The sequence below is a fragment of the Phlebotomus papatasi genome, chromosome 3, assembly GCF_024763615.1.
Source record: "Phlebotomus papatasi isolate M1 chromosome 3, Ppap_2.1, whole genome shotgun sequence".
Taxonomy (NCBI): domain Eukaryota; kingdom Metazoa; phylum Arthropoda; class Insecta; order Diptera; family Psychodidae; genus Phlebotomus; species Phlebotomus papatasi.
The window spans coordinates 74331680-74359544 of record NC_077224.1 but is presented as its reverse complement, the minus strand read 5'-3'; the positions used below and the strand labels follow the sequence as shown (position 1 = coordinate 74359544).

The following is a 27865-nucleotide window of genomic DNA, read 5'->3' as shown; positions in this document are numbered from 1 at the left end:
TTCAATATCAATCGATCTTTTTTTGATGATGAAGAAGAGTTCCTTGAATTCTAAAAAAATGCAACCAAAATTTGATGAGTGTTTTTGCATGAATAATTCGCTGGTGATCTTTAGAATTATCGCTAAAATTGTGGAGATCGAAAGGTCACTGAATTAGTCGATATTTTCTGTTTCCTCCTTCTCTTGTGGATCAAACGGAGCATTTCTAATGGCGCTTTTAGTTTTGTGTCGTTGCTTCATTAATGCAGAATGTGCTAATCTCTGACTCTTCACGCGATCATGGTCACGGATGAAATGTGGAACAATCTTTGGCACAACTTCAAATGGTTAAAAGTAGCTGAATGCCAAGGATTCCCACGAGTGGCGTCAAAATGATCCCCAAGAGGGAGATTTTGAGATTAGTTGCGGAATTGTAGAAGCCTCCAATCACCTGAAGATTGGCTGTTTCGATGCTGTGTTTGCAGTAATCACCATCGTACATCCATCCCACAAATTCCTGATTTCTCAAATTCTCCTGCCTCAACCACTCTTCCAACGGCTTGAAGAATTCCCTCAGAGCCGATCCATCGAGGCGTCCTTCGCCAATTGTCTCCTGAAGGACTTCCCGCCACGGCTGAGAGGCTCCCTTGGACATCAAATCTCTATTGCGCGGCAAAATGTAATGAGATTTTAGTGAGTCTTCTTCTCACAACAATTGTGCAATGAGCACCTCAATAGTCTTTTGTTAGGCACCAGCTTCCGACATTTTTCTCATAAATTCCATCACCGACAAAAGCCTACAGAATAATTGAAATTACCCACCCAGAGATATTTAGATCTATTTACGAGGTGCTATGCTGTAACACAACACTAAATAACATCTTATTTCTGACCCAAAAAAAATACCAGCAACAACTCTAAATTACTTTATTTGCTCGACTTCTATTTAATTAGCAATTTCCTAATTTTCCCGCCTTACCACCTGTTCCCCCCAAGAGGCAGGTGTTGTGGAAAAAGGTGAGCTTTTGATTTAATTGAATAGTTCAAGACAGAGAATAATATTGTGCAAGGTACTTGACCAGAGTTGAAAGGAGTCCAGGAAGATTTTATAGATAAAGATTGCAAGACTACAGTGGAGGACAAAATTATACCAATGTTTCACATATTTCTATTAAGCACTTAATATCTCAAGATTTAATTAAGATATTGTCTGAAAACTTTCTTTCACTGAGAGCTCTATTGTAAAGCTAGATTGTGTCTTATTATGATTTTTTTTGGGAAAGGATTATTATGTTTTTAAAACCTTTAAAAAAAATATGCATTCGTACAATATTGTCACTACCCACAACTCCACAGTGACCAGGCACCAAATGAAGACCAATCTCATTGGTAAGTCAGACCGCTTTTAACATTTTCCGGTATTTGACTACCGCGAAGAGCGGGAGTTGTTTCCTGATATGGAAAGTAAGGCTGTTCTGCTGCCTGAGAATATGTTTATTTTCCTGCCAAAAACGCTAAAGTCAGTCAGGCACTAAACCCCAATTAGAATTGCTGTGACCTCAGCTTGGAATACAGTGGTATACCGGCCGAATGGCACAGACATTGATTGATTGATTTTGCTCCTTGGAAATTACAAGGGGCCAACTCACTTTTTGGCGATTTTGAGGTTTTAATGCATATGAGTCAATAAATTTCGTTATTAGAAAAGTTTTTCAAAATTTTACTCTTCATGATTGCTTGCGCGGTTTTGTTTGAAGTCAAGGGGCACAAAATAGACTTATCGTTCAAATTTTTGTGAAACAAGGGACTAACTCAAACAAGTTGATCCTGTGTCATTCTAATTTTATGAAAATTTGCGCATCATTATAATGAAAAAGAGCTAACTCATTAAAAAAACATATTTTGAAAGGTAAAAATATGTATGTTTCTATGTTTATAATAATGCTCATACAAATGCAAAAGAATTAAATTATTTTTATTAACATACTTAATTGAGATAATTATTTATACAAAGTTTAATCTTTCATACTATCTCCTGAAAAACGGCTCAGATTGAGTTGGCCCCTTGTAATTTCCAAGGAGCAATTTGTAATAAAAGAATTGATACACAGAAAAAATATTTTGAAAAACTATTCGTAAATGTTTCTAAATTTTTATGGGGGACTTACGAAATGCTTGTAAATCGTATAACCCACAAACAAGTTCGTAAAATTTTGTACATTTTTTCACAAACATTGTTCGTAACATAATCACTTGATGAGCATTTTTTGTACTTTTACAAAAATTTGTTCGTAAATGTTCGTAAAATGTTTCATAAACAAAAATTTACGAGCAAATGACAAAATTTTAAGAACATTTTTTGTCTGTTTACGAAATTTACGAACGAATGTTTGTAAAAGTACAAAAGATGTTCGTCGAGTAATCAAGTTACAAACAATATTTATTAAAAAAAATACAAATTTTTACGAACTTGTTTGTGGGTTATACGATTTACGAGCATTTCGCAAGTCTCCTATGGGAATTCACAAATATTTACGAACATTTTTACAAAACATTTTTTCTGTGTAGATGAAAATGCAGCTTAGTTCCAATTCATATGAATAATACTATACTAAATAATCTATTATTTATAATAATTTGAATATTTATTTAAATGTGTCCCTAAGTCCTTGAGTATTCAAAACCTTTTACTGCGTAAAACTGCCCCACCCTCCCTGTTGGACGGTGAAAGTAGTTTTTCAAAAAAACAAAATTCTAAATAAAATTTTCACGAAATTTCGGACAAAATTTGTGAGTTTTTTTCTATTAGAAAGAACCTGATTGCAATCTTTATCCTCAATCTACAATCTTTGCAACTCCCTTGCGAATAAGTGTTCTGCATCACTTAAAAAATTGCCACCTTCTTATGGTCCATTGTAAAGTAGCTGTAAATGTGCAAACTGTGAGAAATCCCTTGAGAAAATACTATCTTTCCCCTCAAGGTGCTCGTGCAGATAGTGTGCAAAAAACTTACGTCTAATTAGTCACCTTAAATGGATGGAGAAGAAAGACAAACAGAAAATGCTAATAAACTTACTTAAGGAGGTTTCCCGCCTCTGGATGGCGATAGATATCGCATTTGTGTAGAGGTTTCTCGGGATCACTGGGGTCAAATTGTCGCGAGGCGAGGCACATGGCCCGATGCAGCTGGAACTGCAAGATAATTCCCACGAAATATCTGTGAAGAAGAAAACCAGGGCAGGAAGACATTAACAGATGCAACAATTTGTACTGGCGATTGGATCATTTTTCGAATGCGGAAATAATGGCAAATAGTTGATCACCAGATTCAATTTTATTATATGGCTTTGCCTCAAACTAGTTCACTTTCGGTGTTACGCGGCCTTTTCCGCAATATCTTGGATGCCTTTGCCGCAACAAAGAGGCGGTTCTCTCTACTCAACTAATAGACTTCTTTAATTTCACCACAACAAGCTATTTTCAAGCAACATAGGTCTAGTATTGATAAGATTTTTGAATTAAAATCTACCAGTCCTTATTAATAGATGGCGCAATTCTTTATCTCACAGTGACAATAAATTGACAGATGTTATATTGACATAAGTGTATTTCTAATGTCATAATAGTTGTTCGTAAACACATAAAAATGCTCGTAAAATGTTGTCATTTGTTTGTAAAGTTTTGTTAAACAAACAAAAGTGTACGAACAAATGTTTGTAAAAGAACAATAAATGTTCGTCAAGTGATCGTGTAAAGATCAATATAATTTAGTGGATTATACGATTTACGAGCATTTAAATTTAAATTTTTATTAATAAATTTTTAAAATAAAAAAACTTATGTTGACATTCTTACACAAATAAAATGAATAAGGCTTAAATTATTACTCAGATTGATGTTAAAAATTTTTCTTTTTCCGATTGTTGTCAAATTTTTCAAACACTGACCAAAATATAGCAAACAATCAATTCTACCTCCAAAAAACGGATGACTAAGTAAGTATTCCTGTGAACCGTTAGTAGAAAAAGGGCAAAATCTTACAATTTATTGCATATACAAACCGCAAAATCATGCGATCCCACAAAAAAAAACCTTTTCCGCTCAGAAATAGCGAGATTTTTCCACCAAATATTGCGAAATTACCCTACTTTTTCGTAAAAATCGCAAAATAATGCGATTTTTGTACATAAATTGTAAAATCTTATGATTTTTGCATTTATTATATTACAAATCGCAAGATCCCGTGATTTGTGAACAAAAGTCACAGAATCGCGCGATTTAATACAGATATCACAAGATTATTCGATTTATCTACAAAATCAAAAAATCATCTAATTCTTACACAAAATAAAGCGATTGTTGTACAGAAATTGTAAAATCCCGCGGTTTTTGTATATATTACAGACCGTAAGATCCCACGATTTGTGCACAAAAAATATCAAATCGCGCGATTTTGTACAGAGATCGCGAAATTGTGCGATTTTCCACAAAATCGAAAAATCATCTCATTTTTATACAAAATATTGCAATTTTTGTACGAAAATTGTTGAATTGCGCGATCACAACACAAAAATTCACAGATTGTGCGCTTTTATCCAGAGACTTCAATATCGTACGACTTTTCCCATAGGAATTGAGAAAATACTAGCAAAAAATTCGCAAAAAGGCGAGATTTTTGTAGAAAAATCGTAAAATTATGCGATTTTTCGCAGAAATCGCAAAATCGCATATTTTTGTTTTGTAAACGTCGCGAAATCGACTAAAATTTAATGAGAAATCAAGACCTTGTCGATTTTGTGGAAAGATTGCAAAGACGTTCAGTATTTCGGTAAAAAAATCTCCAGATAACGCAATTAAATAATTTAAAGTTAAACTTAACCCATTCGCGCCAGTTTACGATCACAAACTAGACGATTTCTGATCATTTATTTCTCCGCAATTGCCATCTGACTTGCTGACGTAGTGGATTTTTAGTGACTTTAGTCTTCAACGACGGGGAAAAATTTGTGCGACAGAGGTGGAAAAACAGGTGTGCTTCACAGTCATGCGCAGATTTAGCTCTAAGTGATGCGTGGAAAGTATCACGTCGTACCGATTTTGATAATATTTTCCTTCATTCTCTTTTGTGATTTAAATTCCAAGTAACAAATTCTTTTCTTATGCAGTTACACTATATAAATAGGTAGAAAAAAAATTTTTTTTCACTATGTTATTCAATTACCCTGGAAGGGGCTAAGTCTAGCTGTGTTATCACACTTGCACATTAAAATTTTAATATGATTCACATTAATTGTCGCTGGTGAGAGTCCAAATGTGTAATTTGTGTGTTTGAATCATTTTATATTCAAAATTTGATCTATTTGTTGATAAAAAGGTAGACTTGGCCCGCAAAATTTGATATAAATTGATTTATAGCATTAATGCGATTTTCTCTTTAATTTTTTAATGTGAAAAATATTTATGCTTTAGGTAAATTTAATCTGACTTTTGCAGGCCAATTCCACTTCTTTATCAATAAATAGAAAAACCCCAAATATTAAGTGACTCAAAGACACAAATAACATATTTGGATGCTCACAAGCGACAATTAATGTGAATCACATTAAAATTTTAATGTGCAAGTGTGATAACGCCGTAAGATATGAACATTTTCTCTCCAGCCTTTCAGTCTTCGCACCTAATCTGGCTTCGAACAGTTCATATTTTATCCCGTATTTCTTTAATAAAATTTACCTATGCTTAAATATTATAACAACTAGTCTTAAGACACATATATCCTGTAAAAAATAAGTCAGTTTCATTACGAAAATATGGGAAAAATTTGAAGTGTTCGAAGTCAGAGTATGTGCGAACCCTGAAAGTCTTTCTCTATTGTATTTCTTCCTGCTTTCGACTACTGAATTTTAAAATAACTTTAATTTTAAACTGTCAAAACATTTTGACGTCTGTCAATTTTATCACAATGATTTTCCAATTTCGAGCATTTGGCGAAGTGCACCTTGTCACTTTCTTCATCTCATTGGATGTGCCTCCGTTCTCCTTGCACTATTTATTGCACTTGCAGTTGACTTTAGGAAAGTGATAAATGAGTGGTCGATTGGGGAATATTATTTAAAAGAGACTTGAAGTCTCTTTTAGATCACATACTGTTCCACCTTTCCCTTCCTTATTCTCATGGCTTTTATATGGCCATTGGACCCCATTGGCTCCAAATCAATATTGTCTGTCGGCTAAATCTGTTTATTTGAAATACTCTGCATACAACAAATACCTCGTGATGTAATCTCCTAGATCGCTGATTAAATGGCCGATTGTCTGATATACAATTCAAATTTTCTGCACCGTTTTTCCAAGAGAGAATTTTGACGGAAGTCGTGGGGCTAGTAAGATTACGTTTGAGCCACTTTGGAGGCTCTCTGGAGATTGCAACAACGCTAATAAAAAAAAAGACTTGGCAAGAAATTCAACAATGATATGGGAAATAAATTCCATGCCTTAGACAATTCAGACGAATTTAGAGCTGAAATGAGTGAAAGGTGTGAACTTCTTTAAAGAATTTCGGTTGAGTAAATCTTTTAAACTCTGCAATTGCAGCTGGATTTATTCGTGTTTCTCCAAGTGAAAATGTCAAGGCGCTCATTTTCTCAAAACGATCTTCTTCAATTGTACCCACCTTTGTCTTTCACGGGAAATCAAGTGGAGAATATTGTGCAAGAATGCGAGTCTTTTTTAATATTTTTTGGACATTTTCAGCATTTTATGTAAGATCAAGAGTGATCTCCTTTCTATCGCACTCACCAATCGAGATTGTGGCAATGCAAATAAGTGATCTTTCAAGAAGATTGCCTGTGAGAAATGCCACACTTTTTTTGTCTGCCAGCATTGGTTGTTATGTTATAATAATATGCTAAATTGCTTTTTTATCAGCCTCATTTAATGTAAATATTTAAAAGGAATTTTAATATCGATTGCAACATCGGGTTATTAGGTAGAATTTCGAAGAAAATTGCAGGTTTTAGTATATTAATAATTGCTATACATTCATTCAAGAAAAAATATTATTACAAAAATAAATAGGTTAATGGTTAAATGGGTAAGATTATATTTTTCTTAATTAGAATGATTTAATGTTTGATTTTTCTCATTAAAACAAACATTAAAATGTGTGAAACAAATGTGAAACATACACTATGAATAAAACGTTCAGAAACGGATTACGATATAAACGTTCATTATACCGATGTTCACAATCGGAATTTTCGAAGAGGAAATATATTCGAAGATCGGTTTCGCAATCCAAAGAAAAGACATTTTTAGTTTTCGTTAGTTTCTGATATTTTCTGTTTGAATTTCGAAGTGTGTGTCAGTACATTCTTCAAAGTAATAAGACTTTTATTGTCTTATTAGTAAATTGCTTCCACGAAAGTAAATTTCAAAAGCATTTTGCTACAGCTGGATTTTCAAAAATTCGAAGATCGGTTTCGAGTGCCAAAGACAATTTTTACTTCTCGTTTCGTCCGCGTGGTGACTTAAACACTTCTTGTTCGAATTTCGAAGAGTCTCGAGTGTCAGTCTTCTCTTTGTTGTGGATAAAAATAAAGGAATGATACTCATAATATTTTTGTTCTGAGTAATGCCCAACGCACAATAACTTTTGTTTAGTAAATATGTTTTTGACATTTCAAAGTGAGTGAGTGAGATCTAGATCTAGTCATCTCGCTCAGTCTTATGGGAAATTTTGAAAGCATGTTTACAAACAAAAGTTATTGTGCGCTGGTCATAATGGTGCTATTCCAATGAAAAAATAAACATGTTTTCTTTTAGCACTTTATTGTTCTCAAGTGCTACAGTATTATCGATATTTCTTTGTCTTAGTTCCTGTCAGGACTGTTTTCTCCGGTCCTCGACGTGTTCTAAAACCATCAAATAGTCGTGACAGGAACCAATACAAAGAAACGTCGATTATATACAATTATTTGAGAACAGTGAAGTGCTAAAAAACATGATCACTTTTCATAGGAATAGTACAATAATTTTTTAACAGCTTCTTAATATGATATTTCACATAATTTCCTATCTTAGTCCAAAAATTTATTTCGAAAATTCGAATTTGAGTTTGCATTCATCGAGCCTTAAAGCCTTGTTGTTCAAATTTACCTTTTTCCTTTATCCAAGACTTTATTGGAAAATCAAATTCCAGAGGTGATTACGAAGACTATAGTATTTTAAAATTTAATAACCTTGTCCGAATTTTAATTTTCAAAATTCGAAGTTTTGTTTGAATTTTTCGAATATAAACAACATTGTGTTGGAATAGAAACCTATTACGTTTTAGCCAAGACACTTTTTGGAGAATTATAGGGTAAAGTGATATAATTTGGAATTAGTGTTACAAGTTGGACAATTCGCCGGTACAAGTTGGACATGGCTTTTTCTTGATAAACACAGTACAAAATTTGTCTTAAGCACAAGGAACCAAATTATAAAACTAAAGCATTAAAAATATACAAATAAAAATGAAGTACTAAATTCATCAAGACAAAAAGCCCTGTGTAAATTGTACCATTGTCCAACTTGTACCACTTTACTTTACTTCGCCTGTTAGCAAATCGATTTCAGAATATTTTACGATTATCAGACTAACGTTAAACGTGTTTAGTTTTAAAAACGATTTTTTCAATTATTATTGTCTCAATATTTTAAGACCAAATCTAACAATTAAAATGATTATTTCAATGAAATGTAATTTAATACAGTAAAACATCGTAAGTTTAATACATTTCCATTTACCCCAATTATGTAAAAAAAAATAAAAATTAAAGTAAATTTCCTGATGAGAAAAAAAAAACTTCTAAATGAAACTCGGATCTCTTTAATTGTTTGCAATTTAATTGATTATCTCCTCTAAAATCGCGTTAAACACGTAATTTTATGCTTCATTTGCTCACATTTGCACCACTTAGCGCAAAATAAAAGTCAACAATTTATTCTTAAGCAGCGATGATGCCATCACGACTAAACAAAAAACATTTGAGCGAAAAAAAGATGAATGAATTACGTGACATAATTATTGTTTATACCACCTAATTTATATTGCTTTCACTGTTTTCTCACATAATCCCGGCAAGAGAGAAAAAAATGTTTACCGCCCAAGATATCATCCGGCTCAGATCATCTCATACAATGTTTCTACTATCAGCCCAGAAAAAAAAGAAGCCCTGAATCACTCTCGATCACTCGCAATCGTGAGAAAAAAATGGTCTGTGGTGGTAAATTAATCTAATATTGAAGTGTGGAGTAGCATAAAATTGCCAATTGTGCAATTTCACAGACATTTTTCACGCAGTGCTTTGTAGGGATGAGGTCTCAATTCTTGATTGATCACTCGAAGATCACGCATTTCTCTGGAGGTCCAGAAAAAGAGAAAGGTCGTCTACAGAAGGTACAACATCTCAAAGATGATTAACTTTGCTGGAAAAGATCATGTTACTTAATAATATTAAAACAGATTGTGAATAGCACCAAGTTGTATTCACAGATTTTTTTGGTGTGATCTTATTACTTAATTTGTGGTTTAATAGTATGTAGATCAGTGTACCGTCTCTCTCGTAGTGTGTCAATTTCGTGTTTTTGCTGCGATCTGTGTTGGGGGCATATTCGTATTTTTTTTTTGGAAAAATAGAGAAATTGTAGAGATTAAACCAGTGATACTTTAAAATGCATTTCTTCTATTTGTTTATGTTGTATTTTTTACACGTAAATGTGAGGAGTATGAAAGTCTTGAATGGATATTAAAATAGCATTACATATTATGGATGCATAATTTATTAACTCATTTCATTTGATTTTAAAAGTTTTTGAGTTTATGTTCAAAAAGACTTTTATGTTATGTTGTCAGAATCTGTTTTTCAATTTTTTACAGGTTTAAAGTGTTTAAGGGGGCTGTAATATTTAAGAAAAGTTTTGATATGATAAAATATATGAAAAAAAACAAGAGATAATAAAATAATATACCTTAGCGACCTTACTTTAGAGAAATAGTTTGTTATTTGTTTGTTACAATTTTGTCGAAAGAATGTTCTTCTATAGGGGGAAGTGGGGCTACTTTGAGCAGTTGTGGGGCTACATTGATATCTGATTTTTTCGCTTATTTCTAAATGAAGCTAGTCCTTACAAATATTTTATTTAGATCCACAATTGTTTTGTCCATCAAAATTATCATGGTCAAACCCAGTTTTCTTTAGATAGGGTGGAGTAAGTACTTTTGGCCACTTTAAGGCTTCATGTGCTTGTAATTTTTATAATCTTTATTTAAATAAAATGAAATTTTGTACAAAGGTACTTTAAAGCCGTTTCTTCCTAATAATCCAAGAGAATTCCCAAATTTTTTTGGATATTTTAGTGAAAAATTCATTTTATGCAACTATGCATGTTTCAATACTTTTGGCCACTTTGTAAGCATTTTTTGGCCATTATGTGTAAGCACTTTTGGTCACACTTGATTCCAATAGAATTTTAATAAACTGACAGAAGAAATAGCTCTCGAAAACTTTCACAAAGACACAGAACAAGTCCTATTCTTATTCAACACCAATTTTATGTGATTATTAGAGTATTTTAAACGACTTTTTGCACATTTTCTATTTGATATAAAATTCAGTCAAAAGTCACGATTGTTTTTACTGAAATCCGCGAGGTGTGCCACATGTAAAATGTATGGGAAAATGAGTGGCCAAAAGTACTTACACAGCCGAAAAAAGTAAGCTCTTCTAGCCACATCCGATTTTCATTTAAATTGTTAGAAAATCTTATTAGGGATGATATCACAATAAAATTTAGTTAATTGAGTAATAGACTTTCAATGAATAACAACAAATATTTCCATCAAAAATATGAAATAATGCAAAACAATTTCTCTTAACATTAACAAGTTTCTTAAGAATCCCATGTTTTTTTTAGTGATTGTTTACTTTGTCAAGAATTTCTTTCAATAACTTAGAATTAATCAAGTCGATACAAAATCAAATATGGTTTTCTGATTCGTTAGATTAGAGGTCACAAAATATGACCCATTTTTCTGTTCTAAATAAACTCACAATTGCCTTACAATGTGATTTTACTTTAGGTGGCCAAAAGTGCTTACATGGCCAAAAGGGCTGACTACCCTATATGTGAAAAAATCGTATAACAATGTAGCCCCACAGATCAAAGTAGCTCCACCTTCCCCGCCTTTATTTGGAAAAGTTTTCTCAATTAGACGGGTTATTGAATTTTGTTGAAAATTTGTCAAAAGACCTATTTTTTAAATAAAATATTTAAAAAAAAATATGTTGTCAAATTGAGAAAGAACAAATGTTTGACATACTTTTAGGAAGGTCTAGCTGGCTACCTAAATCTTTTCTTTCGGAGTACTTTGAAAGGCAAAGTTCATAATATGAAAAAGTTTTGCCAAAATCGAAATTTTGTTAGCACTAGCTTCTCTCTAACAGTTAAACCCTTCGTTGGTATTTGAATTGACATCATAGATGTCTCTCGGAGCAGTACCGATTTCTTCTAAGAGCGTTCCTAGTGTCAGCCTGTGAATGACCCCTTCAGGAGGGGTATCGTAGAAAGGATTAGCATTGAGAGTTAGTTCATGTTGGATTGTCACAAGGGATAGATAGTTAGAGGAAACGCTGAGGATTCTGGGGTAACTTCTGGCAGCCAAGTCGATTAACCACGCGATTGTGTTAAGGGCTCCTCCCTTACAGATTCCCTAACGGTCCTAACCTGATAAATGAATCTAGTTCTCTACCTAATTTTTGTGGGATCGATAGTGAAATCGGCGGACGACACAGATATAATCAGAGAAATAGTTTTTTTTTAATTTCCTTTAAAAAATATATTTTAGGGTTATTTTCAAAACATTTAAACGTTTCCTGGTCCTCTTGTGGAATTTTGACAAAACTTAGGTGTTGTTCAAATTTATAGTCTTTAATGAAAGTTACCCTTTATCTATGATATGTTCCAAATTAAGCCATTCAAGATACATATTCAAATCAATGTATCAAAACCCAGGTATATTAACATTACTGCAGTTAACTGTGTATAATGTTTTGATACGAAGAGAGTTTTAGAGACACCTGTTTCACCGCCGAGAAATACCATCTCGGCGGAAAATTGATCATCATAAGCGATTGGATAATATCAGATAATTCCATTACATAAAGATCAGCATATGCTGGAATATCGTAAAACGCATCGAATGACATCAAATTACCTTCAATCGGACGGCTGAACTAATATCATTCATTATGGCCATTCAGGTCTAAACACTCGATTGAAGCTCAATCATAATCTTGGTTTTTTCTTGTGGCTTCTCTTCTGCAATTGTTGCCGCCTTTTCTACATCACCCCCTGGTATTTTTTTTTTCTTTATGTAATTGGACACCTTGAAAATGTTCCCCTACAATCTCTCTCTACATCACTTATTAGTTTACCTTCAATTGAAAATTGCACAATCGGTCTCTTGGACTGTTTTCTACACCTCAACCGTAGAGAATTGGTCCCTCATCCGATCGTGCAAAAGAATTCTTTATCATAGCTTTTTGGTTACATATCGTCTTTCTTTCCGTGAGCTCTTTTTCCATCATCACATCACTCTTCTTAATACCATCTCTAGCTTATTAATTTGTTATGCTACCTCCCATGATGCAATATTCAATACACGTGTTTTACTTGCCTTCTTTCCTCTGTTGTTCTTTCCTTTTGACTCCAAAAAATTCTCCCATTGTACACCCTACCCCATCGAAAAAAAAAATAAAGAAGTGTAACAATATCAAAAGAGTCTGCAAAGTTTCCCACCTCTCAGATTACAGATAATTGCTCTTGCAGTATTATTTAATATTTTTGGGAAATATTGTTACATTTCGTTCCGTTTCATTACCATTCAATTGAATTTTTCTTTTGCACCAATTGAAATATGTGCACAACTCCCACAACTCTACAATTGCCATAGAATACCAAATGCATCAATCTCTTTCTTCAGCATGGCATTTTAGTGCTCCTTCAGTAACATTGTTGCAATTTTAGTCACTCTTCGGACTCACTTAGCGGCACCGTATAAATCAAGGGAGAAATTGCTGTTCATTCCCAGCGCTTTAGTTGACAGCTTGATAGCTCTAAAATGGTCTTAAACTGGTAGTTAGAAGGGCTTTTGTTTGATTTGGCGCATGTGCTTTTGAAAATATGACGCAAGCACCTCTATCGGTTGTCTAACAAACCCATCATAATCTGAAAAATTGTATTTTCGGGCATATAAAAATATTGTATCACTAATAGAATCAAATTTCGGCAACAAAAAAACCCAATTCAGAATATATAACTGTCCAGTTTAAGTAACTGACACAAAGTTAATTTCTTTCCTGACTAAAAATTGGTTCTCTTACTAACTCTTGGATTTTTTACCATTAAATGTTTTACTGGTTAAAAGTACAGTTATAGTTACATATAATACTCGATTAAGGATTTTTACTGACCAAAATTAAGTAATTTTTGAGAAAAATTTAGTTTTCAAATCAAAATTTGCGAACTGGATATTTATTACTATGCAAATTCGATTTTCTCACTGACCTAAACCACAGATATGTATATGTGCTACCTTACCTTTTATTAACTAAAATTTATTTTTACCGACCAAAATTTAGTTTTTGCTGACCAAAATTTATTTCTTTTTACTGGCTAAGTTTGTAGTTCAATAACAATTCGTCGGTTGCCTCAGCAACTGTGCTAACTGCATTTGCTTTGTGTCTGCATTCATTGCAAACGTCGCGCAGTGATGCGTTATTTACAACGAATGCTGACGCAAAGCAAATGCAGTTAGTTAGCACAGTTGCTGAGGCAACCGACGAATTGTTTTCTGACTAAAATTGATGTTTTTTACTGAGCACAATAAGTTCCATATAGAGACCAAAATTGGCTTTTTCCTAACCAAAGTTATTAACTTCACCAAACCTATTTTGTCGGCGGTCTAAATTCATTATTTATAGCTCTGGCATACATCTTAGATCAGAAAAATTTCATGTAATCGAAATTAACATTCTTTTTTTTCTCAAAAGTTTTGCATTTCACTATCTTATTCTTTCGTACTCTTCTTCTTCCTTTAAACATAATAACAAATTCAATTTAGCTCAATCGAATTTGGAGTGCGAAAGAATGAGATAGTCATACGCCAAACGTGTGAGAAAGAGAGGAATATGAATTTTGATTTCACGAAATTTTCCTGATCTAAAAGGTGTGCCAGAGCCATTGCTAACCAAATTTGTTATTTGATTTCCACTCCAATTTTTTCCTGACTAAAGATTGATTTTTGCTGACTGAAGTAAATTCTACAAAGACCAAAATTATTATTTTATATCTGATCAAATTCTATTCTTTAAGCCGCTGCCACAACTTTTAGATCGAGTGAATTTCGGTTTCTCACTAGATGAATTTAGAACGATCAAAATTCGGTGATTTGCAATTGTGCCAATTTGGATATGCGCGCCCTTTCTTGCAGAAGTGTTACTTCTTGGAGAAATTCGGGATTTCCACTCTTGAATACACATTTTCCTTCACTTCCCCTGTGTAGTTTATATCCATGTCTATAGTGTTTCTTCACTTTCTGCTTCTTCTGATCCATAACTTACAAAATGCAATGAGTTTCCGAGTTCATGCGTAAGCCCCGTAAGCCTATCAGACGTGCACTAGCAGTTTGCAGTTCCTGTCTTATTTTTCTCCCAGCTTTACGGTAAAATCCTTTTGGCCCTTTTGGTAATAGTTTTTGGTGGTTTTGCACTAAATATCTTACTTTTCTTGCACTAAAATACCGAAGAAATCTGGCCTTTCGGTAACCCACAAATATTCACACACCATTGTTTACATCCGCGGAATTGTCAGACGTGTCAAAAGCAATTCAGCGCTCGTGGTGCCATATGCGAATCTGCAGGTTTTAGTGAAAATGAACAGCCGAAATTCATTAACCTGATTTCTCACAACAAATTAAACTTGGATCTTAGTTCGAATAAGTGGGACAAAAATATATAATACATCTCAGAATGAATGGGATGGAAATTTCGATCACATGAAATTCTCTCGATCTAAAAGGTGTGGCAGCGGCATTACAGATCGAGTTAAATTTTTACTGACCACTCCAATATTTTTACCAATTTCTACAAATCAAAATTGGGTTTTTACTCGCTAAAATTAAATTCTAAATAGAGTAAAGATGAATTTTTATGCCTCCAGTACACCATTTAGATCGATAAAATTTCATGAAATCGAAATTTACATTCCTTTTCTCTCAAAAGATTTACATAAGTCTATCATACTCTTTCGGACTCAAAATTAGACTCTGAACTAAATTTAGTTGGATTTGATGTTCAAAAAAAGAAGAATATACTTTTAAGCAAGAGATGTGAATTTTGATTTTATGAAATTTTCCTGCCCTGAAAGGTGTGTTGGATACATTACTGACTAAAATAAATTTTATAGGGATCAAAATTATTTTTTTGTTTTACAAAATTCTATTTAGATCAAGTTCAATTTTTACTCATCACTCCCATATTTTTACTGATCTAAATGGATTTTTTACTGTCCAAAATTAAATTTTAAATACACTAAAATGCATTTTTCACCAACCGAATTCATTTCTTTATGGACCAAATTAATTATTTTACTAAACGAAAATGATAAAAACACAACTTTGCTCAACAAAATATATATTGTATTATATTAACTAAATTAGAATTTTTATTGACGTTCATATTTTGCTTTATATTTTGAAATCGATATAAAAAATGTTATATGTCTTAAAAAAAATTGAGTTAATAGCTCAAACGAAACAAATCGATTAAGAAACAATTAAAAATCTACTCAATAACAAAGAGTAAGTCAAATCGACGAAGGGATCCATAATCTCTAAATTTGTCATGCGTATTTCTTCATCGATGTTTCGTTAAATTTTTGATTGATCGAAAAATGCTTCTTGGGTTTTGAAATGTAATTGACGTAAGTTAGAATTAAAGTAATCTTTTTTTTACATTTCAGTATTATTGAGCAGAAAAAGAATAATTAAATTAATTAATGCATCAAATTGGGCCAGGAATCAATTTAGAAAAATAAAAGCATTGAATGAATATATAAAATGACTTATTTAAAATTTTTTTACAAGTATCTCAATTGCTATCTATCTAAATTAGACTCATTTTATTGCTCGAACTTTACAGAGAGAGAGTCATATAATGAATTCCACGATTTTGAGTTATATATGTCTCGACTTCTTACCGACTTAAAAGAAGCCATATTTCTTTTCGGTCCACATTTTTAGTTTGGCCGTTACCAGGCCTAAAGGCCGAATGGTTAGAGATAGCGTTTGGTGCTTTCAGATGACCCTCCCACAAGTCAATCCAAGGGTCATTCACTTGACCCTCAATTTTCCCCATCCTCAAAACCATGTCGTGCTATTTTTTAATTTTTAGATATGTTTTAGAGGTTAAATATTTAGATGGTCATTTTGTCCATAATTATATAAAAAACCGTTAAATATAAAAACCAAATAGAGTCGTGTTCGGTTCGTGGGAAAGGTCTTGGAATTTTTGACAATTTTGAGTGAGTTGCAATCGGTTACGAACCGGTAATACATTTATTTTGAACCGATAAGCAATTTTTGTCAGAGCCTTAATAGAGTCACTTCTATTATATTTTTACGATATTTTGAGTGATTTATAAATTAGTTCAAATCGGTTGTGACCCGATAAAAAGTAATGATCTTAAGTCCAGAGTTTGAAATTGGTGAAGATTTATAATACGATAAATTATCAACTGATATAATAATTTAAGACTTTAAAGAAGAAAGGTCGAAAAATGGGAGTTAAGAAATAATTTTTTCTCACACAAAAATTATTTTTCTTCTGAATCATATATTGGTAAAAACAGCGATTATTTAATAAAATTTAGGTGTTGAAGAACCTCTTAAGATGTTTAATAACTTCTAATCAATTTAAGACATTAGGTGATGATGAAAATAATTTGTTAATAACTTCTTAGTTAAGCTTTGATTAAGCTAATTATCGTCTGCAGATTTTGAGTAATTCAATTAACTTTGAAAATGTTCATACCACCACATTTTGACCCGGTTTTATGTCTTCCTTCTAAAACTACAACCACATGATCAATCATTAATCATTTGTTGCAATCCAACTCTTCTCTAATGCAGTTTGAATACTCTACTGACCCCTCGGAACTAAACTGCACACTGTGCATAAATGCGAGAAGATGAAAATTCTTGCAAGACCCGCATGACGGTCCAAAAGAAGAGATCTCTCACAAGATGAGACCATCATGAGAGGCATGTTAAGAGGCAATTTTCCATCTCTTTGCACATATGATGATCAATTAAATGGCGATAAATGAGAGAATTAACGTATGGAGAACCACTGGCGGTGACATCATCCAGTGGCTGCCAATTTCCTCAATGATGAATTCACAGTGCAAGTGTTACATAAAGCCGAAGAGGTTCTCCTAACCCATCTCCCCAAATGCAATCAATCACGCTTTGCAGAAGATCAAAATACCATGATTGTCGAAGGTGCATCGTGCAGCATAACAAGTAATGTCATCGTCATGTATACGAATTATATTGCAGTAACATTAACTATCCATGTTGAGTGCCATTTCCACTTTCATTTCTTTTCTATGCATCTCATAAAAACCATGCCATTTGTCGTCAAAACATCCATTTGCATAATTTTATATTCCCAATAATGCCATATTAATCGAGCAATTAGAGCGGCACGAAAGATGATGTGACCATCGGGAAATACCTATCAAGGATTTTCTTTTGCTCCAGCGCACTTGGAACGACCTTCTCTTGGGCAATATCTGCTACTAAATCATGCGACATGATCACACCTAAAAATTTTCTGAAAGTTTATGCTGAAGCACTTGCATATGGAGATTATCACACAATTTAATCCCTCAACGCTAGAGCCAATCAATGTCCATCATCTCATAAATGATCACTTAATAATCGCCTTCCGTAATTGATCTACATTTTTGATTGACTTTTTTCCCCCATGCAGATCACTCAAGCCTCAAGGGGAGAATCACTAAATGGTTTTATATGCCTTTGATCTCATTCAATTTGAAGGATTTTTTTTTACTAATTGAGGATTAGTACAAAATTATGTCTTGTTAGTCTTAACATTTTTTTCTATTTTCTTTTGTCCTCTTTAAGTCTTTCTTTAAAGATCATTTTACGAGATAGCTCTAAATGCGATCCTCTTAGGTTTGTTATGCAACTATGGGACTGATAAAATTTTCCCCAGTGGTGCGTACCCAAGCTATAATCCACTTTCGGGCTGTTGTAATCCCCCTAGTGTGTCTCGGCTAAAATATAAAATTTAGAATATTTTTTTTCATATATTTCCAAACGCTTATCCCTATCGAGGGTCATGGGCTTAGGGTACCCAGGTTAGTAGCCCATGCCTATCGATCCTCGCCCACTTCAGGCAGATGTTCACGGTGGATCCCAAGGCGTTCCCATACCAGATTCTGAATTTAATTCAGTCACCTTGTCCTAGGTCTTCCATGAGGTCTAAGTTCTTCTACAATGGTTTTCATAGCTATTCTGGAGGATCTTATTAGGGTTCTATTAAATTTCGAAACTTTATAAAATAAAAGGAAAAAATTGTGATGAAAATTTAATAGGGAAGAGAAGGTACGGTGCTCATCTTTCTCATAGAATTTATCACAGAGTGAGTTTTTGTGCTAAACTTGAAACTAATTTTTAAAAACTGCAGATTTTTCAACAATTGTATTTAAAATTCTGCGCTTTCCAATACTAATTCTGATTAGCATCACAGAGTAGATAGTCCAAAATATTTTCCGTTCTCAGTCGAACGGATTAAATTCGAAAGATTTCGAGCAAAAGTACCTTTATTTAAATAGACCTTTAATGTTAAAAAATATCCTTTTAATTCTGAGATAAATATTTAAGCGTAAATCTATAGATCATTCTTTAAAACGTATGTGATTATCTGTTAAAAATCTTTAATTTAGACATTAAATATTTAACTTAACACTTTAAAATTTCTTTACTTCATTATTAAGGAATAATTAATGAAAGTTAATGCCTTTTTTCAAAATTTTAACTAAGCACAGTGAGATGAAAATATTTTATAAAATAAAATATTTAATTCTATGTGGAAATTTATTGGTTTTCGCAGAGTTTTCTTGTATAATATTCTACGGATATCAGATTCTGGAAAATTATTGTAGTTTTTAGAACTAACCGTCCATCATTTGGATATTGTTTCTATTATAAATATATCCATTAACTGTCTTTATAATTTAAACAAAAATTATGGGTTAAATGGGGAAAAACAGATTTAAAAAAATAACATAAATTTTCAGAAAGAATTATTTTCCATACGATTATTTTTGTCAATTGATGGCTTACGTCATTGAAGGCCTAACATACCCAATAAACCTTTTTCGAAAAATTAAAAAGATATAGTAAATTAATCTTTATTAATTTTACTATATTACTTAAATTTTAATGAAAATCTTTGTCAATTTTATTCAATTACTTTTTTTATTTAAAAATATGATCGAGTTTATTACATTCACTTTAATTTTGTATTAAACAAGTATGATATATAAATTCAAAGTAAAAAGCCAATAATGTACGAAAATTGGTGTTATCTCCAAAGTTTTCAATTAAGTATCCAAAGAGAAATGTAATTCACTATCTCTTATTTTACGCGTATTAAGATTTTACTGCTTTTTAAATTTTAAGAAATGTTTTTGTTTTCTTAATTTTAAACTCTAATTATCCTAGTTTTATCTTATTGTCACTAATCGAATTTGATTTTTTTTTGACTAAATTTGAATTATCATTCTAGTTTTTTGTATTGATCATTTTATTGTGATTAATTTTCAAAAACTGAAAAATATGATTTGTATTATGATCTTTTCCGATGCCTCCGGTATATCTTTTAAATCGATAAAATTTCATGAAATCAAAATTCGAAAAAAAAATATGCCTATCTTGTTCTCTCGCGCTCAAAATCAGATTGAACTAAATTTAAATTAGTCTGATGTTTAAATGAAGAAGAAGAGTCCGATAGAGTGGGATGGACATATGCAAAATGTTTGGGAAGAAAAGACGTGTGAATTTCGATTACATGAAATTTTCCTGATCTAAAAGGTGTGCCAGAGCCATAAGTATCCCACAATTAATTTATTAGTTTAAAAATACTACTCAGATTATGTTTTAATAAAATATTTCAATGTTGTTACAAAATATTGGGTAACTTATTAAAAAACATATATAGAAAAAATTGCTTAAAACTATCAGAATTAAAAAAAAAAGTTTTTAAAAGATTTGCAAATTATCCTAAAAATCAAATGAAAAAATGTTCATTTTTGCAAAGTACGATATATGTAAATGTTTGTTTTTATTTATTAAAAAAAAAAACATAGATAGCGTCTTGCACTCATAAAACGCCTAGAGGATTAAAAGATAATGAAAAAGGATGATTAAATAGTTCAAATAAGAAGAATATAAAAATGTAATAAATAAATAAGATAAATACCAAAAAAAGCTACCGTCGTCGTTGCGGGTGACTTTGCACGTTTTTTCGCTGTTTTTCAACTTTGCCCTCTAAAAGTGGATAGTTAAAGTGAAGGGAGGGGGGTTTTTGAGTAAAATTATTTGTATTCAGTTGTTAATGAATAGATTTTGTGCCACTAGCATTAATTTTATAAAATTTTACTATGTTTAAAAAAATCAAGAAAAAAGGCTTACACTGGGGATAAGGTGCGGGTGACTTTGCACTTTTTAATAAATACTAAAAAATCAACAATTTCTGATAATAAACGACAATGAAGATCTTCACATCTAAGGGTAAGATGCACGAGATCTACAAGATGACATAATCGCCATCTTGATTTGACGTTTCTGTCCGCCATTTTGAATAACTGTCAAAATCTAAAACAGGTTCGATTGGGTTGAAATTTTAGTATGTTGTAGCTGATATCAAGACCTTTTCAGAACGTATCTATGTTCTGGTCTACGTCAAGTATTTACCTTGATACAGAAGCTCAAAGTTTAAAAATTTGAAATATTCATATTTTGGCAATCTTTATTTTCTAATCCTGAATTTTAAAACCTAAACGAAATGCCTCAGTAACCATTAGAAATGGTTGAGGCTTTTATTTTATATATTTTTTTACTCTTGCAAAATTAAAAAAAAAATAAATGAAAAGTGCATTTATTTATTTTTTCATTTTTGCAAAAGTTTTTCAGATCTTCAAATAATATGCTGTTATAAAGAAAAACAGTACTTTTCTTTTTGTTTGTTATTTAGATCTCATCGCCTAATGATAATACTGCCTTTTTTGTGATGGTTTCGATAAAAGAAGCTCTCCGTAGTTCTGTATTAATGAAATGTATTAATGAAAATGTCAAAATTTTGAACTTAGAGCCCCAGTACCCAGACAATCGCTTGACCTAGGTCGGATTTTATATATGTTCTGAAAAGGTCTTGACATCAGCCAGAACATACGAAAATTTCAGCTCAATCGGATAAGTTTTTTGTTTTGACAGTTATTCAAAATGGCGGACAGAATCGTCAAATCAAGATGGCGACCACACCATCTTGTAGATCTCGGTCATTTTATCTTAAGCTATAAAAAAATTGGATAATTTTTGGCCAAATACTTCTATAATAAAGCTTAAGAAAGTCCATTATATGCAATTTTATAATATAAATCATGCGTTCTTAGGAAGACTATAGTGAAAAAAAGGAATTTACTAAAAATAATGAATAAAATCGAAGTGGATTATTCTAGCCAGATAAATTTAGAATAGATTTGGGCAATTTACTTCTCTGAAATCGATTTTGAAATTGCATCTTCAGATAACTTTTTCGCGGAGTCGTTTTTTGACAAAATACCAATACTAGGATTTCATTGACTATTACTGAAACTACAAGAATCCTTTTGAGGATCATTGTACCTTACTTGGTGCTTAACATATCCCTATATACTTTGACATGGTAGACCGGATCGGCGAAGACTATCAATAAGTGCTAGAATTGTTCAAACTCTCACGAACAGCAGAGTGCAAAGTCACCCCCCGAGTGCAAAGTCACCCGCAACGACGGTACATATTTTTCCATTAAAAAAAAACATTGGAAAGCATTACTTTGATAAGCATGTAGCTTATTCTAAATTGTTTGATGTATTAAGGTGTTTACGAGGAAGAAATAAAAAAGTAATTAAATAATAAAAAAAAATATTAATATTAAACTTATGAACGTTTTCTACAAGAGAGCTTTTAGTTAAAGTAATAGAATTGATTTTTGGTAAATTTATATATGTTATTTTAAAAAGGTTTTGGAAAATAATTTTTAAAAAATCTAAATAATTTTGTATTTTTCTGTTTTTATGTACTATCAATAGTTATTTGTTTTTCTTTTAAAACTCACGAATTTAAAAGGGTGGACCAAACAGGTTTTGATTTAAAAAAATAATGTATAAATAATAAAATATGTATAGGAATATACAATATGTAATAAATAATAAATATATGTAATAGATATATAATATGTATAAAAAAATAATGTAATAAATGTGGCAACCCAATCAACAATAAGCATCGGATGCATGATCATCAAAGATCATAGGTTTTTTTTTCTTCTAAATTTGCCCAACATTCCTAATAAAATGCAACAGCTTTCTTGCAACTTGCCTTTTTGGATTTTCATTCAGCAGCAAAAAAAAGTGCCTCTTTCCTAACATCATGAGACTTAACCCACAGATTGTGTTATTTGCATATGGAGCAACAAGCAACTTTCTTATAAATGACTTTTCACGACACTTGTAATTATTTTTCATCGACATTAGCCAGTTTATGGAATAAAATGCGTATTTAACAATGTAATTTATGTGATGAAATGACACACATAAGAAATTCCTAATTGAAATCATCCAATTTTATGTAAGAAACACGAAATACACTAGCTTTTTGTAAACATGCAAACCTAGGCCATTATGAGCTTGTGACTCAATTTGCATTTTTGTAAAATAATCTTTAGAAAAAAAAATTATTGCCGTTTTCTTCCGATATATCACGATTTTTCTTTCATTCAATATGGAATTTCTCCAAGAGATGACAGAGGAGTGTTGAACAGGTGATAAGAATGGCCCATGATGACCCCATAAGTCCATTAGAGATGTAGGAAATTTGTTTGGTTCAGTGTAAAAAGGTGGTAATTAATGCATTTCTTGAGCGCTTTTCAATCTCCAATCAAATCAATTTTAACACTTTGACTGATCCATTATGCAATGGACCCGTTGGAGACTACTTTACATTTCTCGCGCTAAAATGGCATTTTTTCCATCATTTCACGGGGAGATTTTCTTGTGGTAGGAGAGCTACCTAAGTCTGGTGTGGACAATAAGAGACACTATCTCTGATCTTCATCACGTAACGTACAGATCACGCGCAAAGAGAAGTCAACTTGTTGCCATCGTATGGGAGGCTTTTGTTGCAAAAAGGTGTGCTTTATTGCGCGAATTACACATCCTATTATTCTCTTCCCCATAGCTCATACTAACTCTCCAGGAATTTCGGTGGCATTTTGAGATCGTGTCCAAAATCTGCCATCATCGCACCAGCTTCTATACCGAGACAGACTTAAGATTTTGACGATCATCTCGAAAAATGCTAAGTAATCACCACAAGTGGTATTACTGGCGCTTGTGAAATACTATCAGAAGTACAATGTAATATTCGTGACTGCAAAAGTTTAAAGAATGCGCGCATATCGGTAGATTTGCAAATTGTGCGATTATTCTAACAAACTTGCATTTGCTATTACTGGGAAAAGTTTCTTCAGTTTTGAAAATAATACTAATGAGATTGAGCAGATGATTCGAAAAGTCTAGGTTAATTTTCAGATTTATGATTATTTGTTTTTGAATTTAAAAGAAAATATAGTAAAGTGGGATAATTGGATCGTTTTCCGAAAAGTGCTACTTAAAATCTTGTTTTCGGACTGATAAAATTCTTTTTTACTTCTTCTAAATCCACAGAATTATTCACTGTTTCATTCAGAAACATAATATAAAAAAAATATCAAAAATATTAAAGAAAATTTATAAAATAATGTTAATACTGAAATAAATCAGCATGCACTAACTGGGTCGCCTTTTCTCTAATTCAATTTTAATTAAACCTTTGGATTTAAAATACCTTTTTCACAAGGAAAAAACAATAAATGTTCTCAATCAACCAACTGTCATTAGCAAAAATATTACTGCTAGAAATTTTTTAGTGTAGAACCCAACTGGCACAAGATTGAAATAAGTCGATTACACTCACTTTTAATGGATAAAAATATTATTTTTGTTTTCCCTCAAACTTGAATAGTTATATTATGTTACTGCAGTCACTATATTACGGAAATAAAAATAAAAATATTATTTTAAATCGATTAGTCATAAACGATCCAGATAGCGAAGACCCGGATTAGCACACTTGACTATAAATTTATTTAATTTTCTTATAAATTAGAGTCATAATTAAATGTCAGACCATAAAAGTATAAGACAAATTAATGTACAGAAAATTGTTTGTCCTCTTGTTTTTAAATAAATTAACTTGAATTATATTTAGAAAATATTTTTTAGACTTATGCAATAAATCCAAAAAAGGAATAAAACCATAAATTAAAAAAATTCACATTTTAATTATAATGACGTCTGATGCTAAGAACGAGATTCAAATATTTTGTTGGATAATGAGCTGGCGTGATAGATATTCTGTGGGGACACTTCCGGTAATCGCCAGTGGAAATTTATTCACCTCAAGAAGAAAAACAAATTTTCTGTCTTGCCCAGAGCTTTCGGTCCGGATGTGGACCTTCTTCAGTGGTCGACTAGACTATGTTTTTTGAATTCCTGAAGTTCGTTATTCTTTAAATATTGGAGGATCATCACCAGCAGTAATCACTTGGGAAGGTTTTACTAATAGATAATTAGTTTTCTTGCTACTTTTCTAAAATTTTCTTTCTGCAAATTTTAGAAAAGTAGCAAGAAAACTAATTATCTATTAGTAAAACCTTCCCAAGTGATTACTGCTGCTGATGATCCTCCAATATTTAAAGAATAACGAACTTCAGGAATTCAAAAAACATAGTCTAGTCGACCACTGAAGAAGGTCCACATCCGGACCGAAAGCTCTGGGCAAGACAGAAAATTTGTTTTTCTTCTTGAGGTGAATAAATTTCCACTGGCGATTACCGGAAGTGTCCCCACAGAATTTAAATATTTTTTTCCAGACTTAGGGGAGACTTTTTAATTATAAAAAAATAAAAGGTAGGGCACTTTTTAATTAGGACACTTTTTAAATAAACATTTTTAACTGCTCGAACTCCAAGAGAGAGCAGTTTTCACAATCGAGTTTTTCCCTATTTTTAAATTGAACTTGACTTTACCATTATTATAATTTATCCCAACGTATTTGTGAAGCTAATTTATATTTTTCAAAGTAAAGATGTCCTACTTCTCTCTTAAGACAAATATTGGTGCTGTAAAATAGAAGTCGAAAAGAACCTCTGTTGAAAGAAATTTTGAAAATAAATTAGCATCTTCCTGAAGTGTCGGAGGACCGACAGGCGTGGGCTGTTAAGCTTGATGTCATGGGTTCGCGACCCCAATAAGAATAAGCGGTTGAAAATGATGATGATGATGATAATGAATTAACACTTAACCTTTAGCAGAATTTTGACAAACATATTAAAAGGAAGTTAGGGTAAAATGATGTAATTTGGAACCATTTACAATTTGGGACATTTGAGATTTTTGTACAAATCAAATTTTTTATCATGGCATAAAAGTTGTTTAGAACAGACTCTTACTTCGTAAGCAAAAAAAAAACATAAAAAGTCACAATATGTTTCCTCAACCCTTTAAGGAACGAATAGGGCACCGATGTCCCAAAAACAAAAAAAAATTGACTATAGAAAGTTATTTTGTTCTCTAAATAGTCCGAAAAATTGCTTTTTATTTTTGGACTATATTTCCTTTATCTGGAAAAATAAAAATTAGTTTTCCTTGTGGCGGTTTTTATAAAATCTAAAATCATACGGCCTACACTCTTTTAGAAAAGTTTAGACGTGATTACTAATGAAAATTAGTTGTTCGGGCGATTATTATCAAATCTATTTAAAATAGTTCTTATATTCTTAAAATATTATACTCATAATAAATTTATTAGTAGTGAGAATATAAGACAATATTTACGTGGATAAGTTGCGGCAATTATTTCATAATGCTTTCATACAATTATATTTGCTTGTGTTAATTAAATGAAATCATTATCCCAACTAATATTGGTCACTAATTCCTTTTAGTTCTCACAACCAATGTAAATAGATGGGCCTATATTTTCATAAAGTTATGACTACTTTTCCAATAGTAAAGAGTGGTTTTTATTTTAGTAATGCGTTGAAGCTCTTTCGAATTTTAAGCAACTAATAAGAAATATGCATCACAATGAATGCTATATAGTAACCACAACTAATATGATATAGTTATTACAACCAATAAGATGGGTATCAACCTCATTTATTTAGTAATTGGAACTAATATGTTATAGTACCCATTACTATTTTGATTTAGTTGTGATAACTAAATGAAAAGGATACTTTAACTAACTGTGGTCAACTATTTCATTTAGTTACCCAAACTAAATATATAGTTGGGTCTATATTTACTATATTTTATAGTTCTAATAACTGCATATGAGCTTGTACGAACTATTTTTTTCTAAGAGTGTGGGTAGTCGTACAGCTCAAGTTAAGAAACTAAGAAACGGAATTATAATCAAAATATTGATTTGACTAAATTCCCATCAGTTTTCTACTAACTAAGCCATTTCTCAGCTTAAGCCGAGACACGGATTAGCCAGAAACTGATTGAAATATAATCTGTTCATTATTGTAATTATAATTACGTTAAGCCATCTCTCGGGTTAAATCGTAAGTCTGTCTAGGGCATTAGGGTTGGGAACATAATATGGTTTAGGGTAGTGTGTGGTAATTCGGGACACTTTTTAGCATTTTGAAATTTCAAACAGCTTAACGACTTCTCAAATAATTTTTTTCTTTGTTGATACAAGTATTTATGTTCCTTATGCTAGCCAGAATAAGATTCTTATTAAAAAATGTTGAAAAATGCATCAATTTTTATAATAAAAATAGCAAAAAATGTAAAGAAGTAAGAGTGGTATATTTCGGAACAGTTGGGTATTTCGAAACAGACAAAAATCGCTATTATGCAAATAAATTTCACCGAGCCTGATTATTTACCTTCAAGTAGAAGTTCTAAACTTCACTCTTTCATTAAAAAATTGTTTAAATTTCACTTTTAAAGTGACTTAAATAAAAAAAAAACTAAGCACTGTTTGTGTTGACGTCTGCAAAATTGACCACACCGAAGTCTTATAAAAAGTGAAATGTGACACTCAAAATTCACGCGTATTTCACGCTTTAAATTAAATAAAATTTCATAAGTTTTTTGTTTATCTGATACGTAAAGAGCTTAATATTTCATATAGAACTTAAAAATAATTAGAAAACAAATATTTATAGAATTTTTGATGTGTCGCAAAATACCCATATTATGTCTCGAAAAGCACCTTGTCCAGAAATACCACACGTTACCCTATGCACGAAAGATTGTTGTGAGAAGTCCCTCCTAACAGTCACTCTTCAGCAATTGCTTTGAAGTATATACATGAATACGGATTTTTTCATCTATAAAAATTATATCAGTTTATCAGAATTTTCGCATACAT

The 27865-nt window shown here is 31.8% G+C and overlaps 1 protein-coding gene across 1 annotated transcript in view; it reads right to left on the bottom strand.

The window, feature by feature from the left end:
* Positions 1-300: 300 nt before the first annotated feature.
* The window catches only part of LOC129806761 (angiotensin-converting enzyme), a 79356-nt gene continuing 51791 nt past the window's right edge, over positions 301-27865 (bottom strand). The window contains exons 7-8 of the mRNA XM_055855533.1: positions 3056-3196; positions 301-641 (exon numbers count right to left, since the gene is read on the bottom strand). Of these exons, the coding sequence (XP_055711508.1) occupies positions 320-641; positions 3056-3196 (463 nt within the window). The 3' untranslated portion in view covers positions 301-319. The remainder of the gene's footprint in view (positions 642-3055; positions 3197-27865) is intronic.